Raw genomic sequence first — 15,856 nt, forward strand, 5'->3', positions numbered from 1 at the left:
GGGAAGAGCGTGCGGGAGCCAGATAAGGTGAGATTTATATTTACCCGTTAAGAGGCGCCCCCTCCCCCGCCGCCCTGTCACCTCGGCGCAGCCCGGCTCGGGCGTGGCCCCGCAGTGCGGCACCCAGAGGACACTCCGCCCCGGGCGCCCACCGCGCCCTGGCGCCCCGCGATCCCGACACCCAGAGCCCAGAGAGCCGACGCTCAACAGACGCCCTAAGGGCCCGCAGGCACCCCGACGCGCCCCCAGCCCCGGCGGCCCTTACCTTTGTGCTCCTCTGTTGCCGCCCCAAGATCGGGACCCTAACGCCCCTTTCCTGGCACCCTCACCAGGACTCCAAGTAGGGTCTTCCTGTAGCTCATCCCGCATCCCTGCTCCAGGGGATGTTGCGAGGGCGCACTTGGGTATCAAGTCCCTGGCTAGTCTTCCAGCGCCCTCTACTGGACAGCGCGGGCAGGGGGCGGCCTGGACAGCTGAGTGCGGATCGCTGACCGTCTGGGAGTCGGTCCTCATAACTTCTTGGACCCTCTGTCCAGGGCGAGGCGGTGGGGGGCGCAGGACAGCCCTCAGACATCCCTCCCCAGTCCTTGGCCCGTTCCCTCGACGGGTAGCGACATCGGGAGCCGCCGCGCCTGGGCTCTAGTGAGGACAGACCTCGAGCTGCCCCCAAACTGGCCCTCCTGGGGCGGGACGCTGGGGTGGACCCTCCGGCAGAGGGGCCGGCCCTATGAACTTAGGGGCAGGGTCACCGCCATGCTCTCGGCAGCAGGGAGTTTAGGACCCAGGGGCAGCGCGGGGCGGCCCTCCGGGCGGCGGGCGGTCCTCCCCGCACCCTCCCCGCCGAGTGCGCGGCTCAAATGTCTGAGTAGCGGAGTAGCGGTGGCTCTGGCGCTCCCCGTCCTCGGTCTGCGGCGGCGGGGGCTGGCGGTCCCGGCCCCTGCCCGGCCCCCTCCCCCAGCCCCATGCCGCAGCTCTAACCCCGCCGCCCTCCCCCGCGGGGGGCACGTCCCCGTGTCCCCGGCCCGCCCCGTCCAAGTCAGGCGCCATGAACGACCAGTACCACCGGGCGGCCCGGGACGGCTACCTGGAACTCCTCAAGGAGGCCACCAGGAAGGAGCTGAACGCCCCCGACGAGGATGGCATGACCCCCACCCTCTGGGCCGCCTACCACGGCAACCTGGAGTCGCTGCGCCTCATTGTGAGCCGGGGGTGAGTGCCGGCCAGGCCCCGTGGGGGAGGGCAAGAGCCTCAGGGCCCATCTGGAGCCCCTGAGACCACCGCCGCCCAACCCTATGGCATCTTCCCCCCACCTCCTCTGAGCCACCTCCTCCCCTAGGACAAGGCCGGAAGGTGGGACCTGGGAGACTGGCAGTCGTGGGAGGTGGAGACAAGCTGAGGCCTGTGACATTTGTGACCTGGATGTGGGACTTTGCGGGGTGGGGGTGGGGTCCATGACTGTGGTCGGGGCTTCAGAGTGAGGAGAAAGGGGGAGGGGCTACCTGGGTGGGTGGCACCAGGAAGCCAGAGCAAGGGCAGGAGAAGCCTGGGGAGAAGGGGCAGAAACCTCAGAAGTGGGGCTGCCGAAGGAGCCGCTCCTCACTGCCCACCCCCACCCCCCCAGCAGGGGCCCAAGGGGTCCTTCCCACCAGCGCCTACAGCCCCCACACACTGGTTCTCACATAGCTTGCTCCCTGCTCACTCCCGGGATTTATGGGCACTGCCCGAAGGACCAAATGTCACTCGGTTCAGCCACCCCATTAACCAGCTCCCTCTATCCCCCTCCCCCACACGGGCTCCCTCACCCTCCCTTTGGAGTTGTCTGGGGGGACGATTGGGCATTGCATCCAAGTGTCAGGGCAGGGAAGGGGTTTGGAAGTAGCAGTTGAGGAATGCGGTGCCCACTGACGTGGGCTCCCTGGGGCTGCCTGACCCTGTGAACCACTTGCCAGCCCCAGCAGTTTAATAAAGAGAAGCCAGGTTGACCCGGACACCAGGGCGGCCCGGACGGGGCAAAGGGAGGCCAGAGATGCCCCCGGAGGGTTAACGTGAGAACATCTCAGGGCCTGGGAAATCATGGTGCAAGCAAAGGGGCCCAGCTAATGCCAGGCCCTGGCCTGCAGTTGGAGCATGGGGTGAGCGGGGAGCCCCCCTTTGCCCTCCCTCCACAGCTGCTCCCCGGGCCCAGCAGCAGATGACAGCAGCCCCCAAGACTAGGAGCTGAGCCACGTTCCAAGAGGCCAAGACTGGCCCCTGTCCGTGCGGAGAGGGTACTCAGTGATCCTGCTTGCCCCTCGGAGAAGTTCACAGGAAGAGGGGACAAGGGGGCCCCCTGAGTGCACCAACCCCTCAGCTCCTTCGGAGGGCAAGGGCTGGTGCTTGATGGGGTGCGGGCCTGTTGCCCGGCAACTCATTCCCACATGCAGGACTTGAAGACCAGCAGTGGAAATGAGGAGGGGGGTGCAGGGTGGGAGGAGGAGTGGTCACACAATGAAGCGATTCTTCCTCCAGCCCCGCGGGGTGGCCTCCTCATTAACTTGGGGCAGAGGGCCTGAGCTAGGCCCTTGAGGGAGGAGGGAGCTTGGAGGAGCCAGCGGACATGTCCCCGGAGGGAAAAACAGCCTGGCATGGAGGGGCTGCGTGGGTCCCCGGGACAGGCCCAAGCCAGCCTGCCTCCCGGGGCTCTTGAAGATGCAGCGGCCCCAGGACTGGACGGCAGCTGGGCCCAGGTGGCAGGCTGCCCGCCCCCTCCCCTCCCGTCCTGGCTGCCCCCACGCTCCCCTCCTGGCCCAGGCCAAGACCCAACACCTGCTCTCACACGTGGGCTTGCCAGGCCTGGCCCTGCTCCCTGCAGACATGGCGGGTCCCGGGGACGTGCAGGAACACGCTCACACACTCCCCGGGGCTCGGGCCCAGCACACGCCACTAGTACACCACCCTTGTACTGGCAGCCGCGTTCACCACGCCTGCCGAGAGACCCGGACTCGGCCTTGGCCCACCACCTCTCTGGGCCAGCTCCCCGCCGGGCACCATGAATAATTCACTCCTTTCTCTCTGGGCATCAAATATTTATCCCCTGAGATTCCCAGCCCGCGGTTCTCTTGGGGGAAGGCCCGGCCCTGGCCCCACCTGCTCTGTCGCCCCCCCCTCCCCCCCCCCCCCCCCCCCTCTGCGAGCCTGGGCTCCCTCTGGGTGGCTCCAGGCTGCGGGTCCGGGTGTCCTGGAGTCGGAGAAGTGATTTCAGGCCGTCGAGTCCCCTCTGGGGTGCCTCTGGGGGGAGCGCAACCAGGCCAGCCGCCTCCCTCGCCTGCAGCCGCTGCCTGCCGACTGTCGGCCTGAGCTTGCGATGGCTCCTCACTCCTCCCCGCGTGTCGTCCCGCAGGGGTGACCCGGACAAGTGCGACATCTGGGGCAACACGCCCCTGCACTTGGCGGCCTCCAATGGCCACCTGCACTGCCTCTCCTTCCTGGTGTCCTTCGGGGCCAACATCTGGTGCCTGGACAACGACTACCACACGCCGCTGGACATGGCCGCCATGAAGGGCCACATGGAATGCGTGCGCTACCTGGACTCCATCGCGGCCAAGCAGAGCGGCCTCAGCCCCAAGCTGGTGGGCAAGCTGAAGGACAAGGCCTTCCGCGAGGCGGAGCGGCGCGTCCGCGAGTGCGCCAAGCTGCAGCGCAAGCACCACGAGCGCATGGAGCGGCGCTACCGGCGCGAGCTGGCCGAGCGCGCCGACTCGCTCAGCTTCTCCAGCCTCACGTCCAGCACCCTGAGCGGCCGGCTGCAGCATCTGGCGCTCGCCGGCCACCTGCCCTACTCGCAGGCCACCCTGCACGGCACCGCCAAGGCGGGCAAGACCAAGATCCAGCGGAAGCTGGAGCGCCGCAAGCAGGGCGGCGAGGGCACCTTCAAGATCTCCGAGGACGGCCGCAAGAGCGTGCGCTCGCTCTCGGGCCTGCAGCTGGGCAGCGACGTGATGTTCGTGCGCCAGGGCTCCTACGCCAACCCCAAGGAGTGGGGCCGCGCCCCGCTCCGGGACATGTTCCTCTCCGACGAGGACAGCGTCTCCCGTGCCACGCTGGCGGCCGAGCCTGCGCACTCGGAGGTCAGCACCGACTCCGGCCACGACTCCCTGTTTACCCGCCCGGGCCTGGGCACCATGGTGTTCCGCAGAAACTACCTGAGCAGCGGGCTGCACGGCCTGGGCCGCGAGGACGCGGCGCTGGACGGCGCGGGCCCGCCGCGGGGGCGGCTGCAGAGCTCCCCCAGCCTCGACGACGACAGCCTGGGCAGTGCCAACAGCCTGCAGGACCGCAGCTGTGGGGAGGAGCTGCCCTGGGACGAGCTGGACTTGGGCCTGGATGAGGACCTGGAGCCCGAGACCAGCCCGCTGGAGACGTTCCTGGCCTCCCTGCACATGGAGGACTTCACCTCCCTCCTGCAGCAGGAGAAGATAGACCTCGAGGCGCTCATGCTCTGCTCGGACCTCGACCTCCGCAGCATCAGCGTGCCCCTGGGGCCCCGCAAGAAGATCCTGGGCGCCGTGCGGAGGCGGAGGCAGGCGCTGGAGCGCCCGCCGGCCCTGGAGGACACCGAGCTGTGAGTGCGCAGCGTCTCCGCGGGGATGGGAAGATAGGGCTTGTGTGTAACGCCCTGGGGTGGGTGTGGATCTACCTTTTGGGGAGGGAGTGGGGGTGATAATAACTAGGTCGTCATCAACTGCAAGAGGCCCCACTTACTTACCAGGGCTTCCCTGGTGTTTCAGATGGTAAAGGATCTGCCTGCAGTGCAGGAGACCTGGGTTCAATCCCTGGGTGGGGAAGATGCCCTGGAGAAGGGCATGGCTACCCACTCCAGTATTCCTGCCTGGAGAATTCCATGGACAGAGGAACCTGGCAGACTATAGTCCCTGGGGTCGCAAAGAGTCCCACGCGACTGAGCAACTAACACTTCCAGTTGAAGAAGTTGAGTCACTGAGTCGTGTCCCACTCTTGCGGCCCCATGGACTGTAGCCCATCAGGCTCCTCTGTCCTTGGGATTTCCCAGGCATGAATACTGGAATGGGTTGCCATTTCCTTCTCCAGAGGATCTTCCCAACCTAAGGATCAAACCCTGGTCTCCTGCATTGCAGGCAGATTCTTTATCAACTGAGCCATCAGGGAAACCACTTATTTACCCCCGATTCTGACAATGAAGCTGCCAATTTACATTGCTAATGTCAAATGCACCTCAATTTTGAGGATGTCAAGATGCAGGAAAATGGGTGTCTTCCTATGGATGCCACACAGTGGTAATCACAGCCAGGCTGTTTTGAGCCCTGCCATCTCCTGGGTACTGGAGATGCCCTTGTGCAAGTTCTCTCAGTTAATCCTCCCCAGCTGTCACGTGAAGGGGCTATATCATCCCCATTTGACAGGTGAGCAAGTGGAGGTTCAGAGGGTTAGAGTAGCTCGCCCAAGGTCTTGTTGCTGCTGAGTGCAGAGCTAGGCTTGATCCCTGTGGTTCCAGAGGCTAGGGACAAGGTGACTCCCATGGGATAGAGGGTGTGGCAGTCAGTCATCTCTCCAGATGCCCAAACCCTCGAGGCAGATATTTTGCCTGCTGGTCCCTGAACCCTGGAACCAGGAACAGGAGCAGATGATCCCAGCAGGGCCAACAGCAGCCTTGAGGGTGGAGTTGTCACCTTCAAAACGCCACCATGGGAGCCAAGGGCCGCTGTCTCACCGGCAGTGTCGTTGGCCTGTCCCTGGGCTGACTCGCCATCGTGACATCCCACAAGCCCAGCAAACACTGCCGCCCCCTTTCGGTCTCTCTGACTTTACGCTGCACAGCTGGGCAGGGGTGGGTGGGGAAGGGCGTCTGGTTTAGAGTTTGGAGGATGAGAGGGCACCCTGCGGCCACTCTGCATCCCTGACCATCAGCCTGCCCAGGAAAGGCAAGTTGTCAGAATCATTGGTCTTGGCTTAAAATAGTCTCCAAAGATGCTTAGCTCAAGTCTGCTTCTGTCTCTTTCTCCACAGGTAACAGGGGGCTCCTCTCCCCAGACCAAAATGAGTTGCAAGTTGCCACAGCCCACAGTGGGACCACGAGGTCCTCACCATTGCCAGCCCTGCAGCTCCCCGGCCCCTTCCCCGGAGCAAGGACCATGCGGGTCATCTCTCTTGAACGCCTGTCCACACTCTGCAGCGGAGGGTATGGCCTGGAGGCAACTGGAAGGCCAAGAGAGTGACCCAGAATGTTAATTCTGAGGGGTCTCAGGGCCCCTAAGTCACGTCTATTTGAGTGGCTTTAAAGGACATGTGCATTCGTGGAAGGCCAGCCCCAGTGCCAGGGCAGGGGGAGCTAAATGATGCGCCCGTTAGATGGAAGTGTGGGTAGGGGGATGGGGGCCCTGTCTTGGGGACCAGGGTCTGTCCTCACCCCTCCTCCAAGGGTGCTGTTGTCCTGCTCAGTCTGGAAACTCACCTCCTACATTTTTGTGATGGAAGGGTTTGGGCTGCTCCCCTCCCCACATATACTCCAGGGAGGAGGTCCCAGCTAGACTCTTCAGCCAAATGCCTGAGCTTAGTCCCCGGCCTGTCACTGGGCATGGCTAGCCCCCCTCCTTCTTCTACTGGCCATGCTGGGGGTGGGCGGCTGGAGTGCCAGGCTGGGCTGGGGTAGGGTGACTGGTGCCCTTCCGGCATACCCCGGGGCGGGGTCCAGCCTGACTTGGCCCTCTCCACCCTGACCTCGTCCACTCCCTCTCTCCTAGGATGTGCAGCCTGGTTACCCAACCTGTCACCCCCTGCATAAGGCCCCAGAAGGTCAGGGCCGTAGATCCAAGGTGCTAGAGCAACTGGCCGCAGTATTATGGTCTGGCAAGCATGCTCTGGGCTGGGGAAAGGCATCTGCCAAGTGGTTCAGAGTCCCCAGGCCCAGGAGGGCAGAGACTGGTTGTAGCCAGGTGTCCAGCCGAGTGTGGGCAAGTCCTGTGAGGTGGACCCTGGGAGCCTGAGGATGTGGACAGTCTGAACTCTGATTGTCCGCAGACCCCCAGGGCTCTGTCAGGAGGTTGGTTGGTGGATGTCCCTCAAGCTCTGGAAGCTGCTGGGTGCCTCTCTGGTTCTGCATGGGTAGCAGGTGAGGGAGAGCTTAACTAGAGTCCCTGCCCCATCATGCTGGTGAGGTTAGCGGAAAGGCCAGCCTCAGAGGGTCCTCAGACCAAAGTCCTGAGTGTGGGAGAGTCACTAAAGCCCACACATGGGGGCACATATACCCCCATGTGGATGCGTCCTTGCTCCTCTGTCGACAGTGGTCCCCCCGTCCCTGATCTTCAGCTTGGAAAGCGGCTCCTACTGGGGGAGGGGGGGAGGAGCATTGCCACAGCTCCCAGCTGCTCCTTCCTGGGGCCCCTGGGCAGGGGCAGGGGAAAGAGAACCCCCACAGAACGCCACAGGCCTCCCTGCTGTGTGTCTATGTTTGAGGATGGCCTCCAGGCACACACGTGCTCCAAGGTGGGGGCGTGATGGAGGTGGCCCCTGTTCCCACACTGAAGGCTTGGCTTCCCTGAGCCCGCCTCAGTCGTTCTGCCCGTTCTCTGGGCCTGGGGCCACCCCCATGTGCCGATGCAACTTTCCCGGAGCCCTGGGAGCTGCCCTTCCTCTCCGGTTCCCTGCCCACGGATGGCTTCGGCCCCCTCCCGGTCCTCCCAGTGCTGGGGTGGGGCAGGCTCCCCGATTCCCACCACTGTATGAAGCGCCCCTCCGGCAGGCTCATTATAATTTTTGTAGAAAACATTCTGCATCCTTGTCATGTCTGTGTCTTGGTTTACTCATGTGGGGGGTGGGAGACGGGGGGTGGGGTGAAGAGGGTGGAGGCGGGAGAGGGTCTTTTTGTGTCTATGAGGACTTGGTCCTTTTCCTTGGGGGGGAGAGGGGGTCCTGGGATAGATGGTAGCGCAGCCCCCACGCATCTCTGCAGAGCCTCCCTCATCCCCAAGTCTTCACCTTGCTCTCTCTGGAGCTAGGATTTAGAGCTGATGGAGAGAGGGGGGTCAGAAGAGCCCCCAGCAGCTGAGTGAGGAGGATCTCAAGACCCAGCCCCAGTGGGGTCTCCATTTCCTTCATCACCCCCAGGAAGCTCGTGGGGCAGTCCTATTTAGTGATGTCCTTTCTCCCAGGGGAAGGCTTGCCCTGAAGCTGCAGGACAATGGGTTCTGTTTTCTCAGCCAAGTCTGGGAAAGGGCCCTGGAGTCATTTTGTTTCTTTCCCTAAGGTTGCTGGGCCCAGTGCTGCTGTCAAGGGCAGTTCAAGACAGCCTCGTCCCTCCAGGATCATCAGAAAGATTTACAGGAGGACATCAGAGTCACAAGATTGCCCGGCGAGCATCTAGAGGTTCTAGGCCACCTCCTTCCACTTTACAGATGGGAAACCTGAGGCCTACCGAGGAGACCCAGGCCTCCCGATTGCTGCCAGGCGTTCCTCACCCCCATCACCCCCATCACCCCCATCACCCCTATCACGCCCATCCCCACCCCTACCTCGGTTGCCAGGGGGACCAATAAAAATGCGAGATGCCGCCCTCGGGTGCTCCTCGGCGTCCCGCCACCTCGCGACCCCTACTGGCGGTCCTGGTCACTGCACCTACCTCACCAAAGACCCGCCTCCTGGCGCCGCCGGTCCAGGGACGGACATGGGGGTGAGGAAGCCAGAAGACGAGACAGAACAGACCCGAGCTTCGGCGTGGAGGCGAGACTAACCGGAAGCGGTGGGGGCTGGGGTCCCCACGGGTGGAAGCCTGGGTTGCAGCAGCGGGTGTGGCTCCAGGAGGCCTAAGGGGACTTTAAACACAGTGAAGGGGGCAGATTTATACAGTAGGGATTCACCTTTCTCTGCTCATTCCCCGTAAAATTTAGATCGAGGTTAGGGAAGTTCTGAAATACTAGACTAATCAGTGATTCTTAGCTTTAGGGGATTAGAATCTGGTGCCAGTATGGACACTTGCCCTGGAAAAATGCACATTGAACACGTTTACACTCACATACAACTTTCCTCCTGACTCCAGGCAGCTCCTGTAGCTGGTAGAGGTTCAGGGACCCCCCAATTACGAAGCCTTAGGGTTTCCGTGGTGGCTCAGTGGTGAAGAAGCCACCTGCCAATGCAGGAAACATGGGTTCCATCCCTGGGTCAGGAAGATCCCACATGCCTCTGAGCAACTAAGCCCAGGTGCCACAACTACTGAGCCTGTGCTCTGAAGCCTGGGAACCACAGCTCTTGAGCCCACACATACTAAACCTCCTGCTCAGCACCTAGAGAAGCCACCGCAATGAGAAGCCCGTGCCCTGCAAGGAAGCGTGGCCCCCGCTCACCACAACTAGAGAAAAGCCCTTTTGCAGCGACAGAGACCTGGTGCAGCCAAAAATAAATACATAAATGAAATTAATTTTTAAATAAGAAGGCTTAGTGAGACTGCTGTGACATTACATCGTAAATGAGATTGCGAAGTTACTGGAGGTGGGGGTGGTGGGATGGATCAGGCAGGAAGGGCCTCAGGGTATGCGGCACATTGTTTTTTTGTTTTGCCTGCTCTTTGTAGCATGCAGGATCTTAGTTCCCTGACCAGGGATCAACCCTGGGCCCCCTGCGTTGGAAGCGCAGAGTCTTCACCCCTGGACTACCAGGGAAGACTCAACAAACTTCTCTTTTTACAGGTGAAGTAACTGAGGCCACAGGGCAAGGGGGCTAGCCAAAGATCACAGAGCAGCCAGGTGGGTTAAGTAACACTAGGTTGCCTGATGCCTCTTGCAGTGCCCGCTGCCTCCTGTTCCCAGGTTAGACAGTCCCGGGAGGCACCGTACTCCATCCTCCCAGCGTGTAGCCTGTGTAACCTCCTCTGAGACCAGCACGGGTTGTTCGGGAGGTGGTCATACTCCAGGAGGCAGCCGGATCTGGGCAGCAACACTGGCTTTTCCCCTCTCCAGATGTTGCCCGAGGGAAGCTACCAGCCTCTCTGAGTGTTCCCTCATTTGTAAAACAGATCTTATAATATATTATGAAAGTGGTACCCGCATGGGTCACTGGGAGGGGGTAACGACAATGCGCAGAAAGCACTTGACATGCTGCCCAGGATTTAGTGCACGTGGGTGAGTAATGATCACGGCCATTGGTGGGGTCTGAAACGGGCCCACCGGGCACTCCTCGCGTCTGTGGTCCCGGCGGCCCAGTAGGTGAGTCCAAGGCAGTTCCAGTGAGCAGTCCTGCTTTTCTGACCCTTATGTGACAAACAAACAGAGCCCATCCTCATCAAACCAGCAGGGGGTGTTGACAATCCAGCCAGCGTCCCCTAGCCAAGGGTGGGGAAGGACCCCTGGAGAAGTCCGAGCTGTGGAGGTGCCCAAGGAGCTGAGTATCTTTTATGGAGGGGGAGTCGCAGACCCACCAGCCTGCCCCCATTTTGCCATTGTCGGAACTTTACCAAAAGCTTTCCCCACTCCTGCGATGTAGGCAGGTGAGGGGTTTTATCCTTCACAGGTGAAGATAATGAGTATCAGAAAGGTTTTCTGATGTTCCCAAGGTCTCAGAAAGTTAGGGAAAGTTCAGGATCCCTCCCCCATGCCCCATCTGCCACTCCTGCAAGGGCAGGAGGACATTATATACAAGCCCCATTTTACAGGTTTGGCAACCTAGGTTCAGAGGGGCAATGACCTGCTGGGAACTGTGTAAGCCAGGATGTTTAGTCTGGACCATTCACACAGCTGCGCTTGGTCAGCTGCCGTCTCAGGGCATGTATCTAGCACTTTCTACGTATCGGGCCCAGCAAACCCAGGAAAATGGTGTGTCACGGCTCTGTCTCACAGGTAAGGAGACCGGGGCTCAGGCAGGTTTAAGTCATTTCTCCAAGCTTTGGGACTCCCCTGGTGGCTTACACCATAAAGAAACTGCGTGCGATGCAGGAGACCCGGGTTCAATCCCTGGATTGGGAAGATTCCCCTGGAGGAGAAAATGGCTACCCACTCCACTATTCTTGCCTGGAGAATCCCACGGACAGAGGGCTACAGTCCATAGGGTCACAAAGAGTCGGACATGACTGAATATTGCACAGCACCAAGCTTCTGAGTGCAGAAATGTCAGGGCTGTGGGATTCAAACCCCAAACTCTGGCTCTTTCCATGGCAGTCCCAGACCCATTCACTGAGCTGGATGCTTACTCAGCCTGATTCAGGGGCTCCCTGGGTCAGAACAGGGGCTCCTCTGGTAGGACTTGGGGAGGTGGGATGGGGGACAGACGGGCCTCTCTGCCCCCTCCTGCTCAGCCTTTAACTATACCACTCATGGCTCTCTGCCTGTGTGTACATGTGTGCCCGTGTGTGCCCACGTGTGGGTGGGTGTATGTGATGTAGCTGAGGACCTGCACATGGATCCATGCAAGGACAGGGTGTGATGGACCCAGCGCGTCCTGGGAAGCTTGTATTTACTTGTGAGCTTCAGTGTGCTTGTGTCTCTATCATTTTCCCCATTTGTCTTTGCCTCGGGGTTTCCAGGTTTTCCAGAGGAGGGATGTGTGCACATGAATGTGTGTGTGTGTGTGTGTGTGTGTGTGTGTGTGTGTATGTGCGCGCGCACACGCACACAGAGGGCTTCATGGCTTGGTCTAGAGTCTACTTTATTTTTTAAATATTTACTTTTTGGCTGCATAGAGTCTTAGTTGTGGCACACAGGCTTAGTTGCCCCAAGGCATGTGGGACCTTAGTTCTCTGACCAGGAATTGAACCCACGTCCCCTGCCTTACCAGGCAGAGTCTCAGCCGCTGACCCACCAGGGACGTCCCTAGAGTCTATTTTAGGCTCCTCCTCCCCTCTGTTGTCTGTTGCCAGGGCCCCGGCTCCTTTAGACAGAAATGTTGACGCTCCGGCCCCATCCCTCGCCCTGAGCAGAGGGTTCCCACGAAACTTCCTCCAGCCCTCACTCAGTGACTGGCTTGTTGGGGAGTCAGAGCCCCGGGGCGGGGGTGGGCAATAGGGGGAGAAGGGCCGGTGGTCCAGAAGGCAGGGAATGGGGTAGAGAGGAATCAACCTTTCGGGGCAGTCTGGGTACCGAGGGGCCTGCTGGGCCCTTCTAGGGGCTGCAGTGCCCAGACTGGCCTCCCAGCCCTGATATTTGCTGGGAGGGCTGACTTGCTGTTTCAAGCCTCAGTATGTTCGTCTGTAAATGGGGATAATTATACCCCACGTCACAGACCAGTTGTGAGGATAAACTACCTAAAAGCACTTAGCTCAGCCTTGACATCCAGTAGGTAGAGAACCAGCCCGGGGACCGGGGGTCAGGGAATCTGGGGACGGGGGAGGGCTCAGTGGGCATCAGCCAGGCCTGGGCATCCCTGAGCTGTTGGCAGAGAGCAGTGACACGCTGGGCTGAACCCCATGTTAACACACCTTCCGCACAGTCATGAAGAAGGGAAGTGGGGGGATTATCACACTCCTGAACCCCGGTGCTTCACACACACACACACACACACACACACACACATGCAAAATGTGGGCAAGGACAAGAGCAACATAGAGGAAGTGAGTTTGCTCAGGCCTTTTCCTCACTGGAAACAGAAACCATTTATGAATATCATTACTGACACCAATATATATTAGATTTAAATCATATCAATAGCCAAAACAACATTGCTATCATTGCTGTGGCCCAAGGAATGGCATTCGTGATAGTGTATCTACTTCAAACCTTTGCCCTTTTATTACCTTTCTGGTAAAGAACATATTAACAGTATCACCTTCATCCACTCCAAATCACCCTCTCAGAAAACTGAGGCCCAGAGAAGCCAAGTGACTTACCTAAGGTCACACAGCAAGGAACGGAATCTCTGTACAAGAGTCGCAGCCCTTACTCCCTGCTCCAGCCCTGGCACTGGCCCCCCAGGCCCCCCACACACCTGTCAGGCTATTCCATACCCCGGAGTCACTCACTCACGCTGGCTATGGTGTTGCCCTGGTCCAGGGGGGAGGGACCAGATGACCCTTAGAAAGTGTCACAAGGCAGGAGGCTGGGCTGCTAAGAGCCCCAGCCTTGGGTTTTCAAGGACCTAAGATGCTGAGGAAGCCTCAGTGACTGTAAGGTGAGGACAGACGATGGCCCCAGAGCCTCAGCAGCATCCCCACCAGATCCAGGTCGGGCCCCTTTCCTTCACTGCTCTTGCTTCCTTGACCTGCCTCTGGTCCATAACCAACCTGGCTTTGTCCCTGTAGAAGGGCAGGATGGAGGCTGCAGGTAACTCTGGCACCCCGCGGAGGGTCCCTGGAGGCGAGGCTGATGCTGAGACACCCCGTCCCTGTGGTCCTGCCCTGCTGGATCCAGAAGCTTCGGGTGCTGCTCCCACTCTCAGCTGACCAAGGTCTGAGCCAGCAGCCCGGCCACTTCTCCCCGGCGCACTCAGCCCCACCCGTGTGAATAATGCCACTTGCCTTGTGGAGCTGGGCCTTTGATGATTTGGGGTTGGCAGGAATGGGTGGAAGACAAGAAAGGGTTAAAGACCCATTCACCTAGATTTAGAGCAAGAAAGGTTGCCCTGGTGGCAGGAGGTGTCTTTCTAGTCCACCCTGTGCCCCCCAGACTCCCGGTTCCAACCCTCCAGGTCTCCAAACCCATCCCTGACTCTCAGGGATCCCCCTCCAGGCCCTGGGTCCCAGGCAATGCTGTCTGCCACCCTACCCCAACCACAACAGTAATTAACCCCAATGAACCCCAGCAAGTAAAGATCTGGATGGCAGAAGGGAGGAATCATCGCTGCCCCAGGGTGGGGAACTCCAGAGTCTCCCAGGAAGACCCAACCCAGCATCATCTAACACCACACCCCCCCACCCCATGCTATTACTGATGCCTAGGTAGGTCGATGAGCACCCAGCCCCTTGGGGGTCTGGAGTCTTCTTTATCATCTGTTTTTTAACTTTTTAAAAAAAGCACAAAGTCAAAAAAAAAAAAAGCACAAAGTCTACCTTTAAAAAAAAAAAAAATATATATATATATATATTTATTTGGGGCTTCCCAGGTGGTACTAAAGAACCCACCTGCCAATACAGGACATGTAAGAGACCCGGGTTCGATCCCTGGGTGGGGAAGATCCCCTGGAGGAGGACATGGCAATCCACTCCAGTGTTCTTGCCTGGAGAATCCCATGGACAGGGGAGCCTGGCAGGCTACAGTCCATGGGGTCAAAGATTTGGACACTAGAGTTGGAGCTAGAACTTGGCCGCCCTCAAAGACCCAGCTGAGTAATTCAGACTTTAGGTTGTGGTCTAGTCATCTCTACAGTGGGAGTATACACACAATCTACTGGGATACAGGAAGAAAGTATTAAAACTCCTATTGATATTTATCTCCCTCCTTTTTAGTGTATGTGAAGCTACTAAGGCTCAGAAATGTTGAGTAACTTACCCAAGGTCACACAGCCAGTGAGCATGCCAGACTGCAAAGCTGTCACATGCACCGAGTCTTGTGCAGACAGGTGAGAGGTTGGGAGCAGAGGCTGGTGCAGAGCAGAGCGGCCGGGAGGCGTAGACGGCCCCCAGCCCTGGCTGTCTCTGCCTGGCATCCCACTGTGGGCAGAGGGCCAGGAGCTTGCCCAGGCCTGTCCCCCCCAGGACCTGTTGTGAGAATCCAAGCAGAGAGTCTTGATGGCAGCAGGCCTGCCTGGCCAACCACCCAGAGCCTTTCATCCCAAGCTTTGTTCTCAGATCTTTCTCATCTTTGCTGGGAGCTAGAAGGCAGTGGACCAGGGCTGAGAACCCGGAAGGAGCTCACAGAGAGGACTGAAGAATTTGGTAAATCGGCCTCTCAGCCACTCCACACACTCGGTCGTCAACCCCATGGCCAAGGGACCTCAGATGCCAGAATCACCCTGCTTTCCCACACTTCAGCGTGCTACATTTATGGGTGACATTTACCATCTGAATTATACCTCTTAAAAAAACCATTCCCGATTTTGAAAATAAAAAATGGAAGTATAGTTGATTTACAATACTGTGTTAGTATCAGGCGCATAGCAAAGTGATTCAGGCATATATATATAGATATTTTTTTTTTTCTTTTTTCCAGTTATTTTCCACTGTAGGTTATTCCAAGATCTTAACCATAGTTCCCTATTCTATACAGTAAATCCCTTTTGGCTGATCTATTTTATGTATAGTATTTTGTATCTGGGAATGATTACTTTTATTTATGTATCTGGCTGCATTGGGTCTCAGTGGCTGCATACAGAGTCTGTAGTTGCGGCATGTGGATTCCTAGTTTTCCGATTAGTTCCCTGACCAGGGATTGAACCTGGGCCCCCTGCATGGGGAGCACAGAGTCTTAGCCACTGATCCACCAGGGAAGCCCCAAGCTCTTTCCATTTTGAAGCAAAATCTGCTTTGCTGCTTTGTTTTTGCCCTGGTTGACTTTACTGAGGTCTGATTAACTATAATAAAACACACGCCTGTGGAGTGTGCAGGTTAGTGACTTTTGACAGATGTATACACACCCATGTAAACACCACCACAATCACCATCTGGATCGTTTCCACCCTCCCAGAAAGGTTCCTCATGTCCCTTTGCAATAAACGTCCCCCACCCACCCCTCCCCAGGGAAGGATGGATGTGATTTCGATCGCTATACGTTAGCTCCCCCTGTTCTTGAACTTCACATAAATGGGATCACACAGTAATTGCAGCTTCTTACCCTCCACCTAATGTCTGTGAGATTACATCAGTTCATCTACCCTCTTGCCTCTGCCAATGCCTTTTTATTGCGTAGGTTGTGTGAAGGTATCATATTTAGCGTGTCCATTCTCCTGTTGGCGGACATTTAGGCTGTTTCCAACTTGGCTCTAATGAACA

General features: G+C 58.5%; 2 protein-coding genes and 1 non-coding gene across 3 annotated transcripts in view; 2 read left to right on the forward strand and 1 right to left on the reverse strand.

The window, feature by feature from the left end:
- Positions 1-1,045: 1,045 nt before the first annotated feature.
- USH1G (USH1 protein network component sans) lies at positions 1,046-4,604 on the forward strand. Its single transcript, XM_061141274.1, has 2 exons — positions 1,046-1,209; positions 3,380-4,604. The coding sequence occupies exons 1-2, from the start codon at positions 1,046-1,048 to the stop codon at positions 4,602-4,604; spliced, it is 1,389 nt and encodes a 462-aa protein (XP_060997257.1).
- A 1,095-nt stretch (positions 4,605-5,699) lies between these two features.
- FADS6 (fatty acid desaturase 6) overlaps positions 5,700-15,856 on the forward strand; it is a 37,030-nt gene continuing 26,873 nt past the window's right edge. The window contains exons 1-5 of the mRNA XM_061140792.1: positions 5,700-5,739; positions 6,022-6,206; positions 6,756-6,807; positions 8,535-8,730; positions 13,232-13,429. Of these exons, the coding sequence (XP_060996775.1) occupies positions 5,700-5,739; positions 6,022-6,206; positions 6,756-6,807; positions 8,535-8,730; positions 13,232-13,429 (671 nt within the window). The remainder of the gene's footprint in view (positions 5,740-6,021; positions 6,207-6,755; positions 6,808-8,534; positions 8,731-13,231; positions 13,430-15,856) is intronic.
- On the reverse strand, positions 9,593-9,665 carry TRNAG-UCC (transfer RNA glycine (anticodon UCC)). Its single transcript has one exon. It is a non-coding gene; the product is annotated as a tRNA-Gly (tRNA).

The sequence above is a fragment of the Dama dama genome, chromosome 5, assembly GCF_033118175.1.
Source record: "Dama dama isolate Ldn47 chromosome 5, ASM3311817v1, whole genome shotgun sequence".
Lineage (NCBI taxonomy): Eukaryota > Metazoa > Chordata > Mammalia > Artiodactyla > Cervidae > Dama > Dama dama.

Coding starts and splice junctions, on each gene's coding strand:
- USH1G (XM_061141274.1), top strand. CDS start 1,046: ATGAACGACCAGTACCACCGGGCGGCCCGGGACGGCTACCTGGAACTC. Junction 1,210..3,379: donor CGCCTCATTGTGAGCCGGGG/GTGAGTGCCGGC, acceptor GTCGTCCCGCAG/GGGTGACCCGGACAAGTGCG.